General features: G+C 36.8%; 2 protein-coding genes across 2 annotated transcripts; both read right to left on the minus strand.

Annotated features, from left to right (window-relative positions):
• Positions 1-3819: 3819 nt before the first annotated feature.
• On the minus strand, positions 3820-4383 carry LOC121369980 (globin-1-like). Its single transcript, XM_041495063.1, has one exon. The coding sequence runs from the start codon at positions 4381-4383 to the stop codon at positions 3820-3822; it is 564 nt and encodes a 187-aa protein (XP_041350997.1).
• Positions 4384-10473: 6090 nt separating this feature from the next.
• LOC121371044 (zinc finger C4H2 domain-containing protein-like) lies at positions 10474-21364 on the minus strand. The gene is made up of 5 exons (XM_041496664.1): positions 21305-21364; positions 18686-18857; positions 17606-17778; positions 14968-15124; positions 10474-13041 (listed from the first exon to the last, which is right to left on the minus strand). Exons 1-5 carry the CDS (start codon positions 21361-21363, stop codon positions 12928-12930), a joined length of 675 nt encoding a protein of 224 aa, XP_041352598.1. The 5' UTR covers position 21364; the 3' UTR covers positions 10474-12927.
• Between the last annotated feature and the right edge of the window lie 236 nt (positions 21365-21600).

A 21600-nucleotide genomic window follows, 5' to 3' on the forward strand; every position in this document is an offset into this window, starting at 1 on the left:
GTTTCACTCAATTGTAATTTTATCCAAATGTGTTACAGTTTTGTAGATTAACTAAACTTAGTGTTAATGTTCACGGGTGGAAATTAGGGTTAGTCCCTTTAAACATTCATTTAGTCATTTATTCATTCTATCCACGTTACTGACATTCAACCCCATATTAGTGACATTCAGTCTGACATTAGATCGATATCCGTCGGTGGGCTTATTGGGCTATTTCTCATTCCAGCCAACTGGTGCACCACGACTGGTATATCAAAGGTCGTGGTATGTGCTACCTTGTCTGTAGGATGGTGCATATACAAGATTCCTTGCTGCTTATCGAAAAGAGTAGGCCATGAAGTGGCGACAGCGGGTTTCTTCTCTCAATATCTGTGTGGTTCTTAACCATATGTCTGACGCCATATAACCGTAAATAAAATGTGTTGAGTGCGTCGTTAAATAAAACATTTCCTTCCTTATATCTTTGTGTTTTATACAGACCTAACTATTATACGCTAGTAATAAATTAAATTTGACCTAAAATTACATATATTCCCTTACTACTTTCCATCAGTACCGTATATAAAAGATGGCCTTTAATTTTGATACATGTTCGACTCCAGCATAAGGGGAGGGGGGGGGGGGGGGGGGCGGGATTTAGCTCAGTATGGTCGAGTGCTCGCCTGAGGTGTTTCCGTCGCATGATCGAACCACCTCAGTGGATCCATTCAACTGCTTGGGTTTTTCTTGTTCCAACCAGTGCACCACAATTGGTCAAAGGCTGTGGTATGTGCTTTCCTGTTTGTGGGGAAAGTGCATATAAAAGACCCCTTGCTGTATTAGGAAAAATGTAGCGGGATTCCTGTTATAACTACGAGTCAGCATTACCAAATGTTTGACATCCAATAGTCGATAATTATTTAATCAATGTGCTCCAGTGGTGTCGTTAAACAACACAAACAAACTTAGGGCGACGCCACATGCACGATACGAGCGTCTCGTACAAGAATAGCTGATTGCATAGCAACCTGTAGATGAAATCGTAATGTTGTCTTGTAGCAATCGACTATTCTCGTACGAGACACTGAGACTCATATCGTCGTGTTTATAGTACAGTGAAACCTCTCAAAACCGGACCCTCTATAAATCGGAATTCCCTCAAAACCGGACGTTTTTCGTGGTCCCTTTTTAAACTTGAAAACTCGCGTTCACGTGAGTACCGTAACCCTACCCCGCCGCTGGCGATGTTAGAGTTTGGGTCCTGGACAGACTATCTGGAATTCGAGTGAAAATTGGAATTGGAATGAAAACTCGCTCAATTTGCCTCATAAAAGTGATTATTTGTTTTTGTTTTTTTGTCTTTTGGGTTGTTTTTTTTTACTATTAAATAGAAAACATGCTCACAATATGTGGCATGGATATGCAATGCCTTTCAGCAGGACTCGTGTTTCTGTCGTGGTTAACACTTCATCGCGACATACATCTCATATGATTCGACAATAAATACTGTGAAACCCCTCAAAACCAAACCCTTTGTTAACCAGACTTTTCTTAAAAGTGGACAATACATATTTAAATATCAGTATAGCAAGAACCTCTCTAAACTGGATACCTCTTAAAACCAGACTTTTACTTGGTCCCAAATAGTGGGGGTCGTAGCCCAGAGATAAAGCGCTCGCCTGATGAGCTTTCGGTCTGGGATCGATCCGTTCCGGTGGCCCATTGTGCTATTTTTCGTTCCAGCTCGTGCACTACGACTGGTATATCAAAGGCCGTGGATTGTGCTTTCCTGTCTGTGGGATGGTGTATATAAAAGATCCCTTGCTACTAATGGAAAAATGTAGCGGGTTTCCTCTCTAAGATCATATGTAAAAATTACCAAATGTTTTGACATCCAATAGCCGTTGATTAATACTCGTATATCAGTGTGCTCCAGTGGTGTCGTTAAACAAAACAAACGTTGGTCTCAGGCTTGGGTGTCCGGTTTAGAAGGGTTTTACTGTATAAACAAAGACACATGTAAAACACCACACCACACCCACACCCACACCCACACCCACACCCACACCCACACCCACACCACCACCACACCACACCACACTACACCACACCACACCACACATATTACGAGTTAATTTCTTCTTCATGTAAACTAATAGTCTGTTCTCAAATGACACTACAATTAACCAAAATTATTAATTATTAATTAAACAGTTTGTCGAAATTGATACAAAAACCTGTAGCCAAATTCTAGTTTAAATTAGCCAAACAACCAAACTAGAGATATATATCTACGAAGGGCACGCAATTTTATTTAGCTTTTTAGCGAATTAATAGGCGCATTTTGGTGATTTGGAGAACAATAGGTTAATGCCTGAATTAACTATAGGTATGTCAAACCTTTGATTCGTCTATCATATGCATTATACTGTACCTGTCTTATTAACACACAACAACATAGTACACTTTTATATGATTATATTCTCTTGTGTAATGGTCATCTGTCAAATTGAGGTATAAGTAGGTGCAAAATCAAACAAATAATAACATGTAAAGTCACAAAACCTTGAGTATATCTACAGACCGGGTTAGCAGCTCGAACGTCCATCTAAAGATGATGCCAAAAGCAGAGGAATGGGGAGGACCAGTGGACTCATCTTCTCCTGAACATATTCAACCATTTTGCTTTTTTAATTTGTCTTTTCACTGGTATGCCATTTTGACGACTTGGTTCATGTGACTTTTTCCCGCAAAATATTTCCTGGATCCGCCCCTGCAAATTATTACTGTTAATCATTTGAATCAAGCCTGCAGATGTTGTTAGAACTCTAAACATCAAGCTTTCTGTCCAGCGCTGTGGCAAACACTGCTATTAATATTTCTGGCGTAATACAATATTTAATCCTTGTAAACGTTATACAAAAGTACTCGTATCCCTGGATTTGCTTCTTACGACCTGATCTGACATATTTCAGTGGGTTGAGGTCGTGGCTAATCTCAACCAAATGAATGAGTCGCTTCATAATTACCTGAAGGCCGCAAGTGTTTTCGAGAGTGTATGATTTTAACCATATTTTTTTAATTTTTTTTTTTTTTTTGCATGTTGCTGCCTATTTCAAACATCCATAAGATTAACTAATAAGCCTTGGGCCTTTCACGTTATACATATTATTATTGTCACTGGATTTCGTTCCTGATTTCATCACAAATATATATATTTCTTTCTTGTTAACGAGGTATTTTTTCCTTTTTATTCAAATCCAGTTCATTAGTGAATTAGGATTTATCCCCGTGGACACAATCCATCCCACACGAAAGTCGCTCAGTGATGTTTGTTTTCGTTTCCTGAACGTATAATTTTCTGTTGTTTACCATTATTTCCAGTTGATTAGTTGCTTAGCCAGTGTTTGTTTTGGCTTTCTAATATAATAACATGTATGACATTTAAAACTATTTGTGTAATCACATTTTTTGTTCTCTGCATTAGTAAGAACATTATCAAAGTTAGTGTTGAGAGTGCCAACCAAGAAAAGTAACACATATACTGTTCTTTAAACCACCATGGAACGGCTCCTATTCAAGTTTGCGTTTTGGTTTCAAACGTACCGGAATCGGATATTTATGCATATGTACTGAAATCATCATAACAATGTAAGTTTATCGTTTCTGAAACCGGCTTCCATTCGGTACTGACAATTTAAAGTTATATCCTATTAGTTTATTCATTATGAAAGTGGCTTCCCTTCAAAAATGACAGCCATACACCTCGTCCAGTGTGAACATTTTGAAACCGGCTTTTGTACGGTAATAACAGGGTTATAGCCATTTGCATTTTATCATTTATGAAATCAGTTTCTGTTCTGCTACGGCTAGGTTATATCCTTCCTTCAGTTTGTCCATTATAAAGTCGAACACAATGTCCCAAGCCTCTTCTGTATTGCCATTGTACTTTTCCCCCAGATCGTCCTTCCAAGTGTATGCCATACCGTCCTTAAAGGCATCAAAGTAAGATGGTTTAAAGTCACTGAAATGAATGTGTTGGCGCCCAAGACCGATAAGAATGGGACATACAGCATCATCTAGGTTGTCTATGTTGTCTACGACAGCACCAACTATCTGCATGAATCGGGTGGCGTGACCTTGAAAACTGGTATCGTTGCTCAGGTGTTCTCCCTCCTTATCTACCAGGTTAGGAAACAACGCTTTTACGTGTGGACTTACCTCGAAAATACGCAGGAATGTCTTCGTCCCTCGTCCTAGTATATTCTGAGATAGGTATCTCCATGTTTTTTTCACCAGATGTTTTTGTTCCAAGCTGAGGCAAGAATCGGCAGGCTTTTTTTCATTGCAAGTGTTTTTGATGGTAGACTCCGGGCGAGATGAATTCGACGTGGTGCACCCCATAATACTCAAATAATTAGGATTGTTCAGATTCCTCGTAACTATGTCTATGACAATGTTATACAATATCACTACTCATTGTCATGGATACAAGTGCTTGTTGTCGACTGAAATCCAACTTTGGAACTCTTCTGAGACAATTACCCACGACTGCAAACAAAATATAATAATAATAATAATAATAATAAACGTTAAGCAATGTAAATACATATATTATAAGATACCTTATTTAAAAGTACCGTTATTGGAATTTTGTTTTGTTTTGCATTTACCAATAAGGAAAGATCAGTGCAAACACTTACGAATTACTGTCCCGATATGTGAAAATATATGTTATCGATAGGTTACAATACCTGCTATTGACTGATACATTCATTGCTTTCAAAAGCTGAAACTGTAATTCTTGAAACAGAACATTAATATAGACGTAAACTCACCGTAAACAAATCGAAAGTTCATCAAACTCCAATGTCTCCGGAAGCTTGACGGAGAAGAAAAAAACTACCTAGACGATAAGACTTGATTTACAAATATTAGCTAAACGTACTTCTCGATGAATATGTGGCGTGTGAGCTTCAATAAAACTTTGAATAGTTAATGTCAGGGATTACACTTATGGTCCACGTTGTCATTGAATTAAGTGATGGCCATTAGCAGAGATCAATGCTTCCTAATACGGCAGTTGATTTTAGCAACGCAGAGTAAATGAAGATGAAACCGACTCGATGGCGCCCAGTTGTCGCATCATCGGACTTCGGGTTTATCGCGGTACCGACTCCACCCCCAAAGTCAGTTATATCTCTGTGTGTGTCTCTCTGTCGGTCTGTCTCTCTGTCTCTGTGTATTCTCTCTCTCTCTCTCTCTCTCTCTCTCTCTCTCTGTGTGTACTCTCTCTCTCTCTCTCTCTCTCTCTCTCTTCTCACACACACACAAATCAACGTTAAAACACGATGATGCAACATATTACACAAACATGTAGATTTTGTAAATGGTTGTTCTTAAATCTTATTTCCAAAAAATGTACGTTATGTGTTTTTTCTTTTTCTTTTGTTGCTTATGTTTTTTGTTTTGTTTTATTTTTTGGTGGGTTTTTTTTGGTTTTGTTTTATTTTGGGGGGGGGGGGGGTGAAGGGGGATTTTTTTCCCTTCTTCTTCTTCTTTTCTTTACAAGTACAAATGTCAACCATATTCCATCCGACACAAAATGTGCAAAGAGAATCTGCAATGATTGCATTCATGAATACCAATCAATCTAGTTCTTTTGCAGTTTTTGGGAAATCAGAATAACAGATATATATATATATATATATATATATATATATATATATATGTATGTACGTACTTTTATTGGAGTTCACCATGTCATTAATAGGTGGAAGACACCCGGGTGTTTACATTTGCGTCTGTGACGTATTGCCATTCAAAACATAATTCTTGATTTGACAATAAATGACTTGGGCCTAATTGTCTTTGAAACTGATTCGTGCTGTTAATACGCGTACAGAGCTTTTAATACTTACAAATTGTCCAACAGTACATGACATTACACTGAAGCAGACATACAATGGAAAAGCTTAATTGCTTAAAAACCTTTATCAAATGGAATTTCGTTCTCCAGATAGACGCGAATGTTGTTTTCTTCTGGAATATAATAACATCCTGCTGCTCAACAATGTGAAGGACACGGGTGTTTTACAATATCTGTTTTCCTTCTCTAACGAACTACAAATATGATAACAATTTTCCATTGATTATCTTCGTGATAGTTTCCTAAGTGTTTAGAAAAGCTATTAGTTAATGAAAAGAAGTAATGGTTCGGGCGGGGCAAATCCACATTTCCGGAACACTATCGAGTTAAAGAAAATTCGATTCCGGCTATGGCAAGTGAATTGCACTAAATATGCATTAAAGTTTATCGCAGTAACAGATCTAGGGCAGTTTCAAAGGGATGCAAACTCGATTCCAGGGAGGATCTTCTTCATACTTTGCTAGGAAAGGCGAGTGATCACTCCCGCTCACTTCACACTCTCCTATAAAATATGTAATATATTTTATGCCAAACTCCATGTGATTACTCGCCTAACACCATTTCAGGAGTGTGATCTTAAGCTCGCCTTGATTTTAAACATGGCGAAGACTGCGTGAAAAAGAAACCTTCGAAAGGTCATTTTTCTTACACACTCGTTGGTGAGAACACCATGCGTTATTGTTTACACACGTGTGTTAACAATTTCAAGACATACGACTGGCTGCTCCTGGGTGATGACCAGGAGTCTAATTCACAAAGTTCTCTTAGGCTCTGCTAGACAACAAAGTATCCTCTTTGCAAGTGGTTTAGCACTGCACAGCGAGATCGCAAAGCTGCGAAAGTTTAGTGAATTAGACCCCTGGTCACCAATGCCATACGTCAAATAAAAAAATAGCACGGCAGAAATCGATTACACTGTGACGTATAGTTAACTTGGCAATCAAGTGTCTGTGACGCGTAAGACAGCTACACGTGCAAAGGGTTCTAAATATCTTTTAGTCGATAAAGATATTAAAATTTGCTTAACACCTGGTTTTTGAGAATATGTAAGAAATAGAATAATACATTCGTGTCCGTTAGATACCAATTATCTTACAACTCGTTGTTTAAAAACGTATCAAACTCGCTTTCACTCGTTAGATAGATTTTCAAACAACTCGTTGTGAGATAAATGGTATCTAACGGCTACTCATGTATTATTCTCTATTTATTATATACCTGTGAGAGATAACGGAGTTTAATAACAAAATCGTACGTCACATTGTGAGATACCGGTACAGTTTTCCTTAACAAAGCTGAGATATAAACGCTAACGCGATTGGCCCACAGCACAATAAGGGAGAATGAGATCAACACAATGTGACGTACGATTTTATACACCATGTACGATTTTGTACATTTCTTATTGAAAACAGGGCCCGAGTTGGGCGCGCATACACAGAATAATGTGTAAGTTTAAAGCCACTGACCCTAATTTCAGATGTATATTACATCTAGTCAAAAACTAGGGTCAGCGGCTTTAACGGAATGAAATGGGGGCGAGAGTATGGCGGCCTACCTGAATCTACCACTGAACAGAAAAACCTTGCTTGGCTTCTATTCGTCGATAATATTTGTTTTACTATACTGTATAATTATTTTGGATTTCTTTTCATCTGCTAACTATATTGCGTGGGTAGGCAAAACAAAATAATGGGTGGGCATTAAGATATATTAAGTGGATATAAGGAAGAAAATGAATTGAAAATGAAAGAACCGTCTTCTGGCCTTGAAATGCATCAATTGTACAACACTGTTGAGTGGAATAAAGGGTCTATTAAAAAGGATCGATTTAATCATTACAGACACCGTACATTTGTGTAGGCCTATCTACATTTAGTCGCTCACTATAGTTATTGACCAAAATTATAAACAGGCCTACATAGTAATTGCTTTATATAGTATAAAGATTTGTGTCAGTTCGTAAAAAAAAAAAAAAAAGAAGTGTTTTATTTAACGACGCACTCAACACATTTTATTTACGGTTATATGGCATCAGACATATGGTTAAGGACCACACAGATTTTTTTAGAGGAAACCCGCTGTCGCCACATAGGCTACTCTTTTACGACAGGCAGCGAGGGATCTTTTATTTGCGCTTCCCACAGGCAGGATAGCACAAACCATGGCCTTTGTTGAACCAGTTATAGATCACTGGTTGGTGCAAGTGGTTTACACCTACCCATTGAGCCTTGCGGAGCACTCACTCAGGGTTTGGAGTCGGTATCTGGATTTAAAAATCCATGCCTCGACTGGGATCCGAACCCAGTACCTACCAGCCCAGTTCGTAAAGAGACAACCTGAATAGTCTTCAAAATCATCCCGTGTAAGCAAACATTTATCTGTAGTAAAAACAGTTGTATGAAGTTAAGGCGTGTTTATCACGTGTCAAGTTAAAGTACCGTAGAGGTGCTTAAAACTGTCCATTGTCAGAACCCTCTACTTGGCTGCGTTTCACGATCAGCAACTTAAAAGAACAAACTGGGGGATCGTTTATAAAGGCACTTAGCCCTCTTATAACAATAAGATGTGGTATGGCATTCCCTGCAGTTTCTTGCTCGAGTGATTAAATTTTTACATTCAGGCATGCGCCTTTTAAGCGTAAGAGACGGAGGGCGGGAGATCGGAGGGGATCAACTCCCCCACCCCACCCCAGAAACAATCGAGACATCTGTGCTATATAAGTTGGCCTGAAACCTTTTTATGGCCATTTATCAGAATATTGAATGGCAATTAGATATCATTTATCGTAAGTCAACGTGGGTTTGGTTTGTTTTGTTTGGGGTTTTTTTTTATAAAGTCTAATGAACAAAAGCGAATTGAATATGTTTTAAATGAGCTATATGATAAATGGTATCCAACTGACACGAATGTAGAATTCTATTTGTTACACATCATCTTTAAAATCCGAATATCTAGTAAAAATAATAATTTTAAATTGCAACTAAAACTTGGCTTATTCGTCACAATGCAATCAGTTTTAGGTTAATTTATACCAACAGAACAATAATTTTCATCCTGCTCATTTCACTGGATGGCATCATGGTGCGTGGTGAACGGGTAATCACCTAGGAACAGTCAATCGCATATCTGTAAATCGCTAACACACGTTACTGTCGCGTTAGATCATAATTAATGTAGTGTTCTCACCAGTGGGTGCATACTAAAGTCAGTTACAATAATATATATGAAGTTATGAACTGAAACTATTTAAACTAGGACTCTGCACTTACTGGTAAACAAGGATAGACTACGCATTTTTCAGTTTTACCCCAAATCTTTATCAATATGTTCCCATACACATTAAAATAAAATAAAACCTGCAGCTTTTGTATAGAATTCATCATTAAAAATGTCTGAAATAAAAAAAAATAATAATCACACATCAACCACATTTCTTTTGGACTGTAATTCCACATGCAACCATCCACCTCCAATAAATACAAAAAAGTGCCCCTGATATGATTTAGGTGGAGTATATCTTATTCAAATGGCAAATATTGTTGTTTTTCTTTTTTTACTTGGCAAAGATTAGAGATTTGGAGAAAGGCAAAATAGAAAATTAAACTGATTAAAAAAAAAAAAAAAATGTTTTATTTAACGACGCACTCAACACATTTCATTTACGGTTATATGGCGTCAGACATATGGTTAAGGACCACACAGATTTTGAGAGGAAACCCACTGTCGCCACTACATGGGCTACTCTTCCGATTAGCAGCAAGGGATCTTTTATTTGCGCTTCCCACAGGCAGGATAGCACAAACCATGGCCTTTGTTGAACCAGTTATGGATCACTGGTCGGTGCAAGTGGTTTACACCTACCCATTGAGCCTTGCGGAGCACTCACTCAGGGTTTGGAGTCAGTATCTGGATTAAAAATCCCATGCCTTAACTGGGATCCGAACCCAGTACCTACCAGCCTGTAGACCGATAGCCTACCATGACGCCACCGAAGCCAGTTTAAACTGATAAAAAGTTTTAATTTTTAATAAATTTTAAAATTCACTGCAGGTTTAATCAAACCTATTTACATTAACCGGCCTCGGTGGCGTCGTGGTTAGCTATCGGTCTACAGGCTGGTAGGTACTGGGTTCGGATCCCAGTCGAGGCATGGGATTTTTAATCCAGATACCGACTCCAAACCCTGAGTGAGTGCTCCGCAAGGCTCAATGGGTAGGTGTAAACCACTTACACCGACCAGTGATCCATAACTGGTTCAACAAAGGCCATGGTTTGTGCTATCCTGCCTATGGGAAGTGCAAATAAAAGATTCCTTGCTGCCTGTCGTAAAAAGAGTAGCATATGTGGCGACAGCGGGTTTCCTCTAAAAAACAGTGTCAGAATGACCATATGTTTGACGTCCAATAGCCGATGATAAGATAAAAAATCAATGTGCTCTAGTGGCGTCGTTAAATAAAAGAAACTTTACTTTTTTTATTTACATTAATAGTAGTGTAATCGACAAATAAACATCCTTTTTAATGTGTTTAAATAGACATATATCTACAACAAACACATTGTAGTTCCTAATAAATTAGTAAACTTTTATTTAAAAAGAATGATATGACATAAATCAAAATGATATTTCACAAATACATTTCTTCATGAACACAGATATGAAAATAGTCCCGTAAAACTATTTAAATTGTAAATTATTTCAAAACTAAAGAGTTAATACTGACAAAAATACACACCTATATAAATGCAATTATATATACACCATGAGATCAGTTTATTATATGAATTATACATCCTGGAAGACATGACAAAAAAAAAAAAGCTCACTAAATATCGAAACTAATAATATAGCGCCAAATTTACAAAGCCTGTTTTTATTAAACGCAGGTGTTTAAACATTGTAAATGTATGTAATTACACTCGTGTAAGACATAAACAGGCTTTGTAAATTCGGCTCTAAATGTTTAATTCCAAAGCAAACCAGAGAAACCAGCTATTTAATGTCTTGCACCAGAGTATGTGCAATTGCATGATTTGAACATTTTACAATGCATCACAAATGCATTGTGTAACTGATGCAGACAAACATGTAAAAAAAAAACCCATCTGTTTTACAAAATATGGTAACAAACATGGAAGTTCAAAAGCAAAAACATTTACAAAACAAATTCATTGTTGTTTGTTTGTTTGTGTCTACAAAATGTCCATTATTCAATGTACTAGTTATCTTCTCTGTATGTGTTTAATGGTACATTTTCAACTCTTTCAATATTCTTTTCGCCAACTTAGAATTATCAAATGCCTGTAATTTAAAATTCTAAAGCATTGACAATAGCAGCAGTTTCTCACAGGAACTTGTCACAAACACACCATAATGTTAATACTTGGTTGGATATGTTTCCATGTTGAACCATGAGATTGCAGACTGTGAAACGTTCAAATCAGTGTAATAGGTTTGAATCCAAACAATATACCCTTTGTTTTTATTAATCCCAAAAGATGTTTAGTGAAGCGATGAATGGATAATATATCACAAAAACCTGATGTCAAAATTATTTTTTAATTATCAAAGGATTTTAAAACAAAACCTGACATTCTGAGATTCAGACATGAGATAGCAGCCAAACCCCAGAAACATCCATTTTAAAAACATTTGTGGAATTGGTACCATTTGTGACACCCAATAGCCGATGTGTATTTTTGTGCTGGGGTGTCGTTAAACATTTATTCATTCATTCATTCATTCATTCATTCGTTCATTCATTCATGGTACCCAAATAATAGGTAAAAAAAAATGCCATCAAGGTCAAAATGCATTTTGTAAGTAGTAACTTTAATTAAATTAAATGAACCACATAGCAGTGGTTGGTGTGCTTTTTTTAAAAGCCACTAGCCCATTGGGCTACTGGTTTTGCATTTGTCGCTAGCCCTGTGTTAAAAAGAACTAGCCCCGGGCATAGGGCTATCGGATTTGTCGAACTCTGCCATACCTTAATAAAGAGAATTTTTCAGCATTTCAGATCAAATGCAATCTACTTTGTCAAAAATTAATTTTACACAAAAACAAATTGCTGAAAAAGCACAACCTTGCAATGTAATGTAAAAAAAACCTATTGCTATGCTGTAGTTATGTGTAGACATCCGTAACACTGGTGGTTAACAATGTTACTGAAGCAACATGATCAAAGATATGTCACAAGCAACAATCACTGAAAGGTACATGTATTTACAGCAATGGACATCCTTACATTTTAACATCAGGGTTCGTAAACATATACCGGTAGAACTAGCCTTGAAGAAATTAACACTGATGGGTTACCACTGTTTTTTTGCATGTAAGTTTTACATTTTGTGGAGAGAAGTCAATTGTGACTAACATAAAGATTTACAAATTAGTTTTTGTTACAATGCCTTTATAACACTCGGATTCAAGGGACTGACCAATATACTGAAATATTAATCTTTTTTAAACAATACACTTTTGTTGCTTGTTAGTCATGTGGCCGTACACTATATACAGACATATTAAAATGATTTTTTAAACATACTTGCATATACTTTTGTTATATTATAATTAAATGAAGAGTCAAAAATGTTACAACAAACCTTTATATTCCTGAATGTGGTAACTTCCATTCGTACAAACAAAGCTCACATATAAAATAATAGATCAATACAGATTTATCATACAACCATACTAACACATATAACTAAAATCTGTCCATCATTTTACTGTTATCGATTATTTAATTGTCCTAAAATGTAAAAAAATAATTTAAATGATCCAATAATTTATCACAGGTCAGGTGTGCTCTCTACTACTAAGCTTCAAACCCATTTTCAAATGCTTCAATGTTGCAAAATCTGCACATTAATTTTTGGAGGAGGGGGGCCTGTTTTTCAAAACTCAAAATCTGTTACACCAATCTATATAGAACATGCAGGAAAATTTTAACATAGTAAACTGATGGACAGAAAATAAGATTTGCGTGAATCAGGTACAAAATACTGCAGTTGAATTATTCATCCAGCTTTCGTTTGGGTTTCTTGGGATTCCGTGACCTACTTTTGGCCTTACAGAGTGGACATATTGGAGCATTGCGGTGAATCTGCTGATGGCAGGAGAGGCAAGCCTGAAAACAACAACAGCAGTTACAGAAAAATCAATTGATGTCACAAGTAAAGACTAATAGAGATCAGACACTACTATAGATGTGACTGAAAGAAAGAAAGAAATGTTTTATTTAACGACGCACTCAACACATTTTATTTACGGTTATATGGCGTCAGACATATGGTTAAGGACCACACAGAGTTTGAGAGGAAACCCGCTGTTGCCACTACATGGGCTACTCTTTCCGATTAGCAGCAAGGGATCTTTTATTTGTGCTTCCCACAGGCAGGATAGCACAAACCATGGCCTTTGTTGAACCAGTTATGGATCACTGGTCGGTGCAAGTGGTTTACCCCTACCCATTGAGCCTTGCGGAGATGTGACGGATGTCACAAGCATAGACTAATAGAGATCAGACAATACCATAGATGTGACTGATGTCACAAGCATAGACTAATAGAGATCAGACAATACCACAGATGTGACTGATGTCACAAGCATAGACTAATAGAGATCAGACAATACCATAGATGTGACTGATGTCACAAGCATAGACTAGTAGAGATCAGACAATACCATAGATGTGACTGACGTAACAACTATAGACTAATAGAGATCAGACATTACCATAGATGTGACTGATGTCACAAGCATAGACTAATAGAGATCAGACAATACCACAGATGTGACTGACATAACAACTATAGACTAATAGAGATCAGACATTACCATAGATGTGACTGATGTCACAAGCATAGACCAATAGAGATCAGACAATTCCATAGATGTGACTGATGTCACAAGCAGACTAGTAGAGATCAGACAATACCACAGATGTGACTGACGTAACAACTATAGACTAATAGAGATCAGACAATACCATAGATGTGACTGACGTAACAACTATAGACTAATAGAGATCAGACAATACCATAGATGTGACTGATGTCACAAGCATAGACCAATAGAGATCAGACAATACCATAGATGTGACTGATGTCACAAGTATAGACTAATAGATCAGACAATACCATAGATGTGACTGATGTCACAAGCATAGACTAATAGAGATCAGACAATACCATAGATGTGACTGATGTCACAAGCATAGACTAGTAGAGATCAGACAATACCACAGATGTGACTGACGTAACAATTATAGACTAATAGAGATCAGACAATACCATAGATGTGACTGATGTCACAAGCATAGACTAGTAGAGATCAGACAATACCACAGATGTGACTGACGTAACAACTATAGACTAATAGAGATCAGACAATACCATAGATGTGACTGATGTCACAAGCATAGACCAATAGAGATCAGACAATACCATAGATGTGACTGATGTCACAAGTATAGACTAATAGATCAGACAATACCATAGATGTGACTGATGTCACAAGCATAGACTAATAGAGATCAGACAATACCATAGATGTGACTGATGTCACAAGTTTAGACCAATAGAGATCAGACAATACCACAGATGTGACTGACGTTTTTAGCATGGTGCAGCACCATGCCTCAATAGTCTAGCACCATTTTGCCTTAATCAGCACTATGCTGCCCTGAGATTAAACAAACCTTTTTCAGAATTAGTTTTAAATGACTTTTCTCAGTTACCACTAACTCCAACCCAACCAATTCTAGATAGACAGTCCAGTTAAATGAGATGAGATGAGGGAATCTTATTATAAGTATGAAAATAAATTAAAAATGAAACACAATTTTTGCATTTGTTGCACCCGTCAGCTATATTAAAAAAATACATTATTCATCTTTTTATACGGCCACATCATTTGTTATAATAGAATAGAATGCAATTAAAAAAACTAATCTTTAATTAATGCCTGTAGAATATATAATATATGAGAAAAATTAAATATATAGATCTATCTGTTTAATAACAAGCCCCCAAAATACGAATATTATTAATACCTTCATTGGTGGAGGTTGCTGTCGGAATGCTTGACGCTCATTCTTTGGCCGCGAGACTTGAATCTGCTGAGCAGCTGCTGCAGCCACAGCAAGGGTTTGTGGGATAGGTGCTTCTGGGGGATCTGTCTGCCATTCTGTGTTTGGCTTTTCAAAAAATCTAAAAATAAAAATAATTAAAATTACCACACCGTAAGGAATTAATCTAATTCACATAAAGGTTAAAACTGTAATGGATGTTCTTTTTATATTTATTATCAACACATCTTTTTTCTTTTTATTTCACATTTTAATTTCTACAATTTGTCAACTATACTGTATTTACCTTTTATATGTGACCAACTGCTTATTTTCTACATTTCAACCTTATGTACATTCATGCTTGAGCTGTTACATGTAAATTACAAACTTATCCCTTAATCTAATTGTTTAGCCACAGTTTTTCAAATATATTCAAATCACAAAATAAATTACATATTAAAGTGATTTAAAAGAGAGAATAATAGATATATACTCTTCAAAAAAAGTAGGGGAACCTGAAATATTAATGTTAATATCAACTATTAGACCGAAGATACGTTTTGACCACAGACATCCTAGTAAAGAACGTTCAGGTCTGTTTATCAACACACCGAAACACATTCTATAGTTTGCACGTGCATCAAGCAATTACCCCATACACGTGTGTGAGGTGTCATTCTCGATTTTGACAATTTTCAGGAAGGTCAATTAATCACTGTGGAACATTATTTTTTTCAATCTTTTTCATTCTGTTGATCATACAGTTGTTATTGTTTTGTTTTTAGTCATTTTTATTGTTTGAATTTGTGATGCGGCGTATGCAACGCGATGAGCATCTACGGTCTATTGGCATGCTGCAAACGGGCAGAAGTCGGCGAGAAGTGGCCAACACCTTTAATGTTTCAAAGTCAGTGATTAGCAGACTATGGAACAGGTACCAACAAACCCAAAATGTTGACGATCGACCCCATTCAGGTCGTCCCAGGGCAACAACAGGAGTACAGCATTGATTCATCCGTAACCAGGCTCCAAGAAATCGAGCTCAAACAGTAAATCAAATTGTTGTTTATCAGCCTACTGGTGTCCGAGTTAGGGGTCAGATGATTAGAAATCGTCTTCATGCTCGACGGCCCCGGATTGTGCCTACCTGACAAAAGTGTCACATTGCCCACAGATGTGAATGGTGAAGGGAGCATCAGAACTGGGGTATTCATCGCTGGTCACGTGTCATGTTTTCAGATGAGTCCCTATTCACTTTGGACTTCCTTGACAGGTGTGGTCAGGTGTGGTCAGGTCTGGCAACGACGAAATTAACAGCACACCAACGTCACAATGCGATTTCATGACAGATTTGGTGACGGATCAGTTATGGTGTGGTATCACTATGACTGACAGAACCCCCCTCCATATTGTGCATGCAAGGGTCACTGGGCAGTACTACCGGGACAACATACTGACACCCTTTGTCGGCCCATTTGCTAGGCGTGTGGCTCAACGTTTTGTTTTTCAGGACGACAATGCCCGTGCTCAATGTGCACGAATCGTCAATGCTCACCTCCAGCAGAATAACATTTATCGAATGTCATGGCCAGCAATGAGCCCAGACCTTTCCCCCATTGAACACGTCTGGGACATGATAGGGAAATGTGTGCATCAACGTCAAAGACCGCTGACCATGTTAGCGGAACTTGGCCAAGAGGAGTGGAACAGACTCCCTCAAATGGCCATTGGGAGACTCATACACAGTATGCTTCATCGACTGAACGAATGTCTGACACATCTTGGCGGTATCACCCACTACCGATAAAAAAAAAAATCAACTTTCAAATTTCACTTCTGACCCCAATCGTCCTTCAAGATTTTGGTGGTCATAAAACCTACTGTAATATTGAACTACCGGTTGTCACATTTGCCCAATTAATTCACTAATATCATATAACCATTCCCCACAGGTAATATACCTTACAATTTTGGCAATTGTAAATTCTTATGAGAGTTCCCCTACTTTTTTTGAAGAGTATATAATGTCTCCCTTACTTCACATATTATACAAAATCACCTCTTAACAAGGGCCACTTACATCCAGTGTATTCTACACTGGTTTAGCCTGGCACTAAATGTTGTCAAGACACAACCTTGGGAATAATTCCTATGTGTATGTCATGCAGACAATACAGCACTCGAAATAGAAAATAAAATATGGCCTGTTGTTATTTTTCAATAGTAGCAGACCAAAAGAAATATGTTCTGCTACAAATAATACAATACCGGGTGAGGGGAGGGTTTGGGACAGTGAGTGGTAAGTTAAGACATCTGAGATATATTTTAGTGCATTATTGAATTAACATATAACAGATTTACGAGATAAATAGCAGATGAGATAATCATACATACATCTCTGTCTTCAAACATTTGATATTTTACAATTTTTGGCAGCTTTAGCCGGTGAATTCCTATTTCAAATGCTAGGTCTAAAAAAAATGGACTGCTGCTTTTCGCAGATCGCTATTTTGAGCTCTACAATACAGTTAACAATGAAATGCATAAAACAGTAGTGTGGTCATATCCATGTAACTGTTGTGTGTGATTTAATCCGTATCAGTAGTAATGAAATACAGACTCTGGTTTCAGTTTGTCTTCCTCATCCTGCAATTCCGGCAGCTTGTCCAGCCCAATCACTGACCGCAGCGAGTCGATGTCATTCTTCATTGGGAGATACTCATCATACAACTTCTTGGCAAACTCTAGAGCGTGATTACGGTCCTCCTCAGCCTGCTTAATAGTCGCCTCCATCTGAAACATCAACAACAAATGAAGATCAGTGTTTATCGAAAAAGATAACATTTTATTCTTCCAATTTTATATATATTTACATAAACATCTGCTTGGATCGAATACAGGTTAATATAAATATATATACTAGGTGCTAGGTCAACAGAGATGAAAATAATGATGGATCCAGCAAACTTCACATGGTTTTGCAAAATCAGGAATTACTACGAGCTTTTTAGCAAATAAAATTAACAAGAATTAAAGAACAGTTCCCAGCCTTTGGTAAACCAATTGAGAACTAGTTGGTGCATGTGGCTAACACCATCCCAGAACAATGAACAAGGCTAGGTTATAAGTGAATGACAAACCAGATTGATGTCAGCATGTATCATCAAGGCCAGTTTATAAGTGAATGACAAACCAGATTGATGTCAGCATGTATCATCAAGGCCAGTTTATAAGTGAATGACAAACCAGATTGATGTCAGCACGTAATGACAAACCAGATTGATGTCAGCACGTATCGTCAAGGCTAGTTTATAAGTGAATGACAAACCAGATTGATGTCAGCGTGTATCATCGAGGCCAGTTTATAAGTGAATGACAAACCAGATTGATGTCAGCGTGTATCATCAAGGCCAGTTTATAAGTGAATGACAAACCAGATTGATGTCAGCGTGTATCATCAAGGCCAGGTTATAAGTGAATGACAAACCAGATTGATGTCAGCGTGTATCATCAAGGCCAGGTTATAAGTGAATGACAAACCAGATTGATGTCAGCGTGTATCATCAAGGCCAGGTTTATAAGTGAATGACAAACCAGATTGATGTCAGCGTGTATCATCAAGGCCAGTTTATAAGTGAATGACAAACCAGATTGATGTCAACGTGTATCATCAAGGCTAGGTTATAAGTGAATGACAAACCAGATTGATGTCAGCATGTATGAGGCGCAGTTCCTCTACGTGAGCCATCTTCTCCTGTAGAAGGAGTTCCATTTCCTGTCTGTATTCCTCTAAACATCGCTCTTCATTCTCTGTTACATCCACTTCCTGTTTTAACCGGGATTTCATCTTTTCTAGCTGAAGTGTCCGTGACCTGTAAGAGAGATGCTAGAAATTAATTTAAGCACAATAACAGACTGGTCAACATGTTAAAAAACAACCTATACATCATACCTGTATTTTACCTATCTTTTTTTTTAAGGCTCTCTTTTTGGTCAACTGAGACCAAAAATTTCATAAAGATTTTGTTCACCAAGTGTGGCTTTGAAGCAACTCTCGAGACAGAGAAACTATTGTGTCACATATTCAAGTTATGTCAGTCACAGCATTTGTATTCTGGAGTAATAAATAAATAATAAGGACAAACAGTAAAGTTTGTTTTGTTTAATGACACTGGCTAGGGCACAATGATTTATTAATCATTGGCTTGTAGATATAAAACATTTGGTAATTTTGACATATACATATGTAGTCTTAAAGGAACCCAGTTACATCTTTCCATTAGTAGCAAGGTATTTTATATATATGCACCATCCCATAGACAGGATAGCACATACCACGGCCTTTGATATATCAGTTGTAGTGCACTGGCTGGAACAAGAAATAGCCCAATGGGGATCGATTCCAGACCGAACGTGCATCAAGCAAACACTTTACCACTGGGTGAGTCTGACAAATAGTAAAGTAGTAAAATAAATACTATTTACTAGTTGGACACAATATTTCAAAATCTCAGGTAACAGGAAGTCAGTTCATGTGAGTTTTACTTAGGTAACTGATTGTTTGGTTACGTGAATATAGTTCTCGTAACCGATGAGTTAGGTCTACCTAATCCTAAAACACTTGAACTATGGTTCTGTGCTACACTGGTGGTTCAAATTTAATGTAAACATAAACTGATTTTCACTTTCATTACTGATATATGGTACTTTTAATTTTAGAATGTAATTGTTCACCACATAACCGATTGGCGGTTCTCGTGATTTTAAAGTTGCGTAACCGACACAGGAACAGAACAACGGTTCTCGTGAAATATTGTACCCTGTGTGTATAGCATATTATTTGTTATTAATTATTATTTGAATTAATTTGCCATAGCAAGGTTTTAAATAGAACCTACTGTTGACATACTACGTAAAACGTAATGAATAGTCGCGCACTCTATTCTACTTATAAAGTTATATGTTCGGCAATTTCCATTTCGGGATCCTTGTATTTGGTATTAGAGAAAATAGACTTTTCATTGATTAAAAAACAAATGATGTAAATCTGATAATCTGATAACGGAACAGGAAGGGTTAGTTTTTCATTTGTTGGTAAATGTGACGTCATTGGTTCGAATTTAGATAAATTATTACGTGCATGACTATTGATTACTCCACGATACTGGTTACCATGTAATTTTAATGTCACGATTTACCGTACTAAGGTCGATGACAGTGATTTTTCGCACCTTTGTTTTGGCTTCGTCCACTTGAAATCCTTATTTCAGAATCATATATGGTACATTTTTTAATTACAAGTTTTGTTATATTTTTGGTATATTTTTATTTTTCATAATTCTGGACAAAATATTACATTCAATAAAGTTTGTTTTGTTTTATGACACCATTAGAGCACATTGATCGGCTATTGGATATCAAACATTTGGTAATTTCGACAGAGTCTTAGAGAGGAAACCCGCTACCGGTACATTTTTCTATTTGTACCAAGGGATCTTTTATATGCACCATCCCACTGACAGGACTGCACATACCACGGCCTTTGGTATGTCAGTCGTGGTGCACTGGCTTGGATGAGCAATAGCCCAATGGGCCCACAACTTTTAAAAGATGAAACAGGGCTTCTAGATTATGGTAGTCCCACTCCGATGGTTAGTGATATTCAAATGTTGGACTAGTAACTGCCATGCCCGATAGCTAGTGAATTTTTGTTGGTCAAATGTTGCAGTTAAATCAATTTTGTAAATATGAATATCCTGCCCCAACCCCCCAATTTTAGTGTTTTTAAGCTATATCTCCCTCTTTATATCTGATTATTACTAATATTTGGTAAACTTTTATTAACTTAAACGTTAAAGAAAAGTAGGGCTAGTGAATTTTTAATCATGGCTAGTAAAAAATAAAAAAATCACTGACAAAATGGCTAGTGGATTTTATAAATATAAAAAGTACCTTTTGTCAAATATATCATAATCATATTAAAAAATTACGGTACCATTGGCATTGAATATGTTATATTGGAAGGACTTTTCATTGGTACTGTCACTAACCCTAACTCTATTTATGATAAGTATTTATAATGTTCTTTATACGTGACACGGTCAAAGGAAAGTCCTACCAAACAAACAAATGGGAGTATAAAATAAATCATTTAATCATTATGACATTAAATGTCAATAAATCTGCCGAGATTGTGAATTAGTGCATCTATTTTCAGGCACTGGTGTGTACCTATGCTACTTTGTTTAATTAAGAAGTAACTTGCCATCGCATATTTTAGCAAATAACTTAATTTTCATATTAAGCGTAGTGACGTTACCTGATATCTTTTAGTTTTTCTAGCTTATTCAGCAACTCAATTTCTTTTTCGTCCGCCATATTTTTGGTCATGTGACTAGCTCAGATTTTATAAAATAATATCGTAAATATATTACGATTTCGAATTTGATAAAATATCACTAAAAGAAAATAATTGAATAAATAAAATAAAATCGTACTACTAATAATAATATCTAAAATGCAAATTTACTGGAAAATAATTTGTTTATCATTTCTTTTCAATGGACTGTTTGGAGTAATTGATTAGTTTCCATTTTTATTTTTCGTCTATTATAT

Source organism: Gigantopelta aegis, chromosome 4 (assembly GCF_016097555.1).
Source record: "Gigantopelta aegis isolate Gae_Host chromosome 4, Gae_host_genome, whole genome shotgun sequence".
NCBI classification, from domain to species: domain Eukaryota; kingdom Metazoa; phylum Mollusca; class Gastropoda; order Neomphalida; family Peltospiridae; genus Gigantopelta; species Gigantopelta aegis.